The sequence below is a fragment of the Penaeus japonicus genome, unplaced genomic scaffold, assembly GCF_977035675.1.
Source record: "Penaeus japonicus unplaced genomic scaffold, GWHDUDI00000001_assembly GWHDUDI00000002, whole genome shotgun sequence".
In the NCBI taxonomy this organism is placed as follows: domain Eukaryota; kingdom Metazoa; phylum Arthropoda; class Malacostraca; order Decapoda; family Penaeidae; genus Penaeus; species Penaeus japonicus.
Genome location: NW_028234404.1, coordinates 44,205,038 through 44,210,037, shown reverse-complemented (window position 1 = coordinate 44,210,037; position 5,000 = coordinate 44,205,038). Strand labels below are relative to the sequence as shown.

Sequence of the window (5,000 nt, the reverse complement as noted above, 5' to 3'; positions counted from 1 at the left end):
CTCTCAAGTTTTACAGGCAGGATTATATTCATCATTATATGAAGCATCCAACTAGATCTAGGACATGCTTCTAACACTGAATCATCAATACTCATGGCTTCAGAGTCCCCTGCTTGATCATCATGATTTGGTTGGCATATGAGATATAGAGTTTTTAAATTCTTAAATGCAGACAAATCTAATTTAAATCCTCCTGTTACATAGAGGTCATGAATACTTAGTGACAAGAGACGATGTGAGCATTCTAACTGCTGTATGAGATCTTGGATTCCAAGAAAATATTTTATGGTAAGTTTCAGGTCCATATACTTTGGTATCTTGAGGCCAGAGACACTAGCAAAATCAATGTCCAATGTTTCCAAATACAGTTTAACTGTTGCACTTTCCATAGTTGATAATTTATCACAAGCTAGGACTTGCTTTAAAGTAGCAATATCATAGACACTTACATCCAAATGTTCTAACTTTTGAAAACTTTTACACTTGAAGAAGTCTGGTATATGAGAACAGAAAAGAGGACCCTCAAACTCCTTTATATAAAAAGCACAGTATGACTTTACAATACTCCCTGGTACTTCTGCAAGCATGTCATGCCCAAGTTCCCTATCTCTTTTAATCCTAATCTTCACATGTGCTCTATTATGTAGACCCTCAATATTTTTCAGCATGTTCCACAATTTGTTAAGTAAGAAAATGTTGCTATGACATTCCAATCTAATCACTACTGGTGGCTTTTCCCTTAGGTTAACCTTTTTCAAAATCTTTTCTATTCTTTTTAACTTCCTCTCATTTAGGGTATCTACTTTGAAATCCCAATACGGAATACAACACAACAATTTTGCAAAGAGTTTCAAACATTCCCTCTGTCCTGAACATGCATCATCTAACTGAATCAAAAAATTCCACTCAGTAAATGGATCTCTAACTGGATTTACAAAGACATTTTTCTGTTTTTGTTTCTTTTTCTTTTTACCTCGTCCCTCATCCACATCCATGGATTCTACAGCTCCACATGGTTCATGGCCCTTCCCTAAATTTTCCTTACAGTTAATGTTAAAAAGAGTTCCTATGTAATCTTGTACATGTTTTATATTATCATTAATATCACTTTTATTCTGGCTCCAAATTGCACAGACAAATTTAAATACACTTTTAAAATTTGTAACATTATCCAACCACTCTTTGCAAGCTTTGTCTGGATTATATACCACATATCTTGCTGCAAGAAAATCTTGCACAATTTGATGGATAAACCGGAAACAATTTGGCATGTATTCAACTAAAAACAGTTTACAAAGCCCATCATCAATACCAATTAGATGTTTCCTAGTAAGCACTGACCTTTTCTTGCAGATGCTGATAAAAGCAAGTTCATACAACTCCATTACTTCTTTACTAAAATCAGATCTGCCAATTTTCTTCTCTACAAAATAACTAATCATTTCAAAATCTGTATCAAATATAATGTTATTCTTCATTTCACAAAAAATGTTCATCATTTCTGGTGATGTCAAAATGTGGTTATAATCACACTCTTTGTACTGGGGTATCATGTCTGTGTGACCAAGCATCTTATACTTTTCTAGGAACTGCGTTATATGAATTTCTTCAAATGCTTCTACAGTCAAAATATGCCAGTCTGGAGATGGGAAATGGGTTTTCTGGTAGGCAAGCACCCAAGAACCCTTCTGCATTTCACTACAAAGTTTGTCTAAGATATCCATTTCCCAGTCAACTAAGAATACTGTGTCATTGATGTAAAGATTTATAACCAGTCGTACAGCTTCCAACCCATATTTATTTACAGTGTTCGGCCCTAACACTCTAATAGACCTATACACTTTCTCCCAGAAATCTCTCCTTCTCTCTGCACCTTGTATACTTTGCTTACCCCAATTACTGCATTCACGAAGGTGTAACACCAGGAATGGCCCTCTTTCAGCTGTCAGCTGACTTAAAGAATGAGCTAAATTCTGGAGTATGATGGATTTCCCACTGCCATGCGGCCCACAGAGCAAAGTAGGTTGCTTTCCACTGGAAGATGTCAGGTTCTTTTGCTTTAATATAAATTTTCCTAGATCCTCTACCACTGAAGAATCCCTGCAAAAGAATATGGATAAGCATCAAAATAAAGAAAAGAAATGAAAGGAAGATAAGGAAAAGAAGAGAGAGTAAATACAGCATTAAAGCCAGAAGAAAAAGGATAGGAGGTGAAAAGAAAGAAAGAAAAGGAGCTTAAAAGGAAGGAAAGGTTAAGAAAGTATAAAGAAACAACACAATATAAATTACATATCTACACAGTTAGAAGTGGCAATAACAAAGCTAACTTTAAATCATACTCATCAATCAATTCATAATCAAATGGACCAATCCTGTTTAACAGAAAATACAAAATGGAATATTGAAAATTACAATTAGTATTTCAAAACTAGAGATATTCTAAAGGGTAATCACTTTCTGCAGGAGTCCTGCAATTTACTACTACAGGAAATAAACAGTTAGCTGACAATGTCATGGACCCATTCTAGACCCATAGGCTAATATACACATGGAATGCACCTAAGGAAGAGGAAAAAACAAGTATAATGAAAACCAAAACAATTGCAAACTTCCATATTGGGGCCAAATATGTACCTCTAACAGGATGAGAAACCTGTAAGTGCTATCGAAATGCAAAATCTACAGAACAGAAAAACATTCTATTTCTCAAATACACTTATAGGAAAAACAAAATTTAACTAGTATTAAAATAAAAAATTCAAATCAAAAATTAATATGAAAGTAACTGCAGACAAAATCCCAAAATCCCAAAATCATTCACTCCCTTACACCCACCCAAGAAGCTATTAAATAAACATATGAGAGGGAAGAGGTGAAGAAAACAAAAAGCTTTTAAAAACACTAACAACGTATAACATACCTCCCTGACCCGGAGCCAAACCTCTGCTGCCCTCAGGAGTGCAGTACTAAACAAACTAGACACACGACTGAAGCACTGGGTCGTGTGGTCTATTCGGTTTAGTACGGCCCTCTCATGCTAACACCTGAGGGTGGCAGAGGTTTGACTTTGGGTCAGCTGGTATGTTTTAAATCTACATCAATGTGGCATTACCTTATTCCCTCTTTAACACTAACAATAGAATGATGAATTTCATACTTCACAGAGATTGCAACTGAGAAACTAAGCCAAATGATCTTAGAGCTATCCTTTCTTCTAACCTTTCATGTTCACTCATGCTTAGTTGTCCCCTTTGCCACTAATATAGAATGCACAAATGGAAAAAGAAATCTTCAACTTACGACCGATCGATGATCTTGGGTAACACGAAACAGCTTGTTGGAGCATAATGCTCATGGACTTCTTTCACTAGTTCATCTGAAAATATTCTGAATTTTAGAACTTTTACATACATTATTTCAAAAATAAGAAATTCAAAAATTGTCTTAATCAAATCAAATTTCTCAAAAATAAAAACTCACCAAAAATATTTGATGCATTCTGCTGACTTGCTTGAGATAAACTTGCCTGCTCTCGAAGCAAGTGCAACTGTTGAGCAAGTTGCTCCTGCTTGGCTGAAGGGTACCCCTGGCACTTATATAATGTATGAATCAAATCACCCAACTTCTGCAAATTGTCCTTAAACTCATCAAGACTAAATTTAAGTCTTGGATGAAAAAGAGAGGTCCGGATTTCTTTTAACTGTGAAAGTGCCGTCAGGGCATGGTCTGGGAGCTGATAATGAAGAATTTCATTTGTAATCATATTCAAAACAAAAATGAGATCCAAGTCTTTAAGTCTCTGAATCACTTCCGTTTTGGGAGACAGCAAGTCCTGAACTGTGACTTGTGAGAGAATGTCCTCATTCTTCTCAATGTCATGGATCAGGTGACTCCTCTTTGGACACTGGGCCTTGGGCTGCTGTCCATCTTTTCCTCCGCTTGCTTCCTTTCGTTTGTGCCTCTGTTCCTGACTTCTACTTAAGTCCTGAATTTGGCAAAGCAAACTTAGTAGTGAGGTAGCTACTGTTACTTTGGGTTTTGTTGTTGATGCATGATGAGTTAACAAATTCTCCTGGATGAAAAGACATTTACTAAACCCACACAAGAGTATCTCATGGACGACTTCTCTACATGTGTTCCGCAGGAAATGGAATAGTATGAGAAGGAGACACAATCCTGGATCACCCTGTAATAAGAAATAAATAGTAATAATAACAATGATGATGATGATAACTAGCCTTTTATATTATTATTATTATTTTTTTCAATGAACCATATCAAAATTTAGTTATATAAAATATATGGATATGATATTACCTTCAGAAACCATAAAACACTATTGTCCAAAAAGTGCATAAAGTCATGGTACACACAGCAGACAAAATGCTACAAACAACAAAAATTCATCCCCCCAACAAGAGACTGTACACAAGCGGCATGTCCGAGAGAGCATTAGAAAAGCTAAAGAGGATATTGAAATGAAAATGTAAGTGGTTGACAAGTAGTCAAGAAATGGCATTTAGGACAATTATGTTTGAACTAGCTTTTGACTGAATAAAGTTTTAGACATACTTTACCCGCACAATGTTCGGGTTACTTCCTGCCTAAACAATACTTGGTTACCAAAGTGTGATTATGGTTCAAATACAGTATCTTGTTTCAGAGACTGACTTTGATAATAATCTATAATTTTTATATCTCAACCAATGTTCTTTGCACTGATTTTTATAAATATCCTCTCATTGAAATTATAAAAAGCATTCAACAAAAATTGATGAATTAATTCAATGCAGTTTTATTTCCAATTCATGCTGGTCTGAAGGTTATTGATGAACATAAATAACATTGTCCATGGGAGAGGGAGAGGGAGGGAGAAGGTAAGAGGGGGAAGAAAGAGAAGAGAATGAGAGAATGAGAAAGAGAGAGAGAGAGAGAGAGAGAGAGAGAGAAAATAGAATATTGAGGGGGGAGAAAGAGAGAATGAGAGCGAGAAAGAGAGA

General features: G+C 35.6%; 1 protein-coding gene across 1 annotated transcript in view; it reads right to left on the bottom strand.

The window, feature by feature from the left end:
- LOC122260159 (uncharacterized) overlaps window positions 1-5,000 on the bottom strand; it is an 11,837-nt gene that overhangs the window by 2,426 nt on the left and 4,411 nt on the right. Inside the window, exons 2-4 of the mRNA XM_043027296.2 lie at window positions 3,481-4,186; window positions 3,301-3,376; window positions 1-2,100 (exon numbers count right to left, since the gene is read on the bottom strand). The exon at window positions 1-2,100 is cut by the window's left edge and continues 2,426 nt beyond it. Of these exons, the coding sequence (XP_042883230.2) occupies window positions 1-2,100; window positions 3,301-3,376; window positions 3,481-4,186 (2,882 nt within the window). The remainder of the gene's footprint in view (window positions 2,101-3,300; window positions 3,377-3,480; window positions 4,187-5,000) is intronic.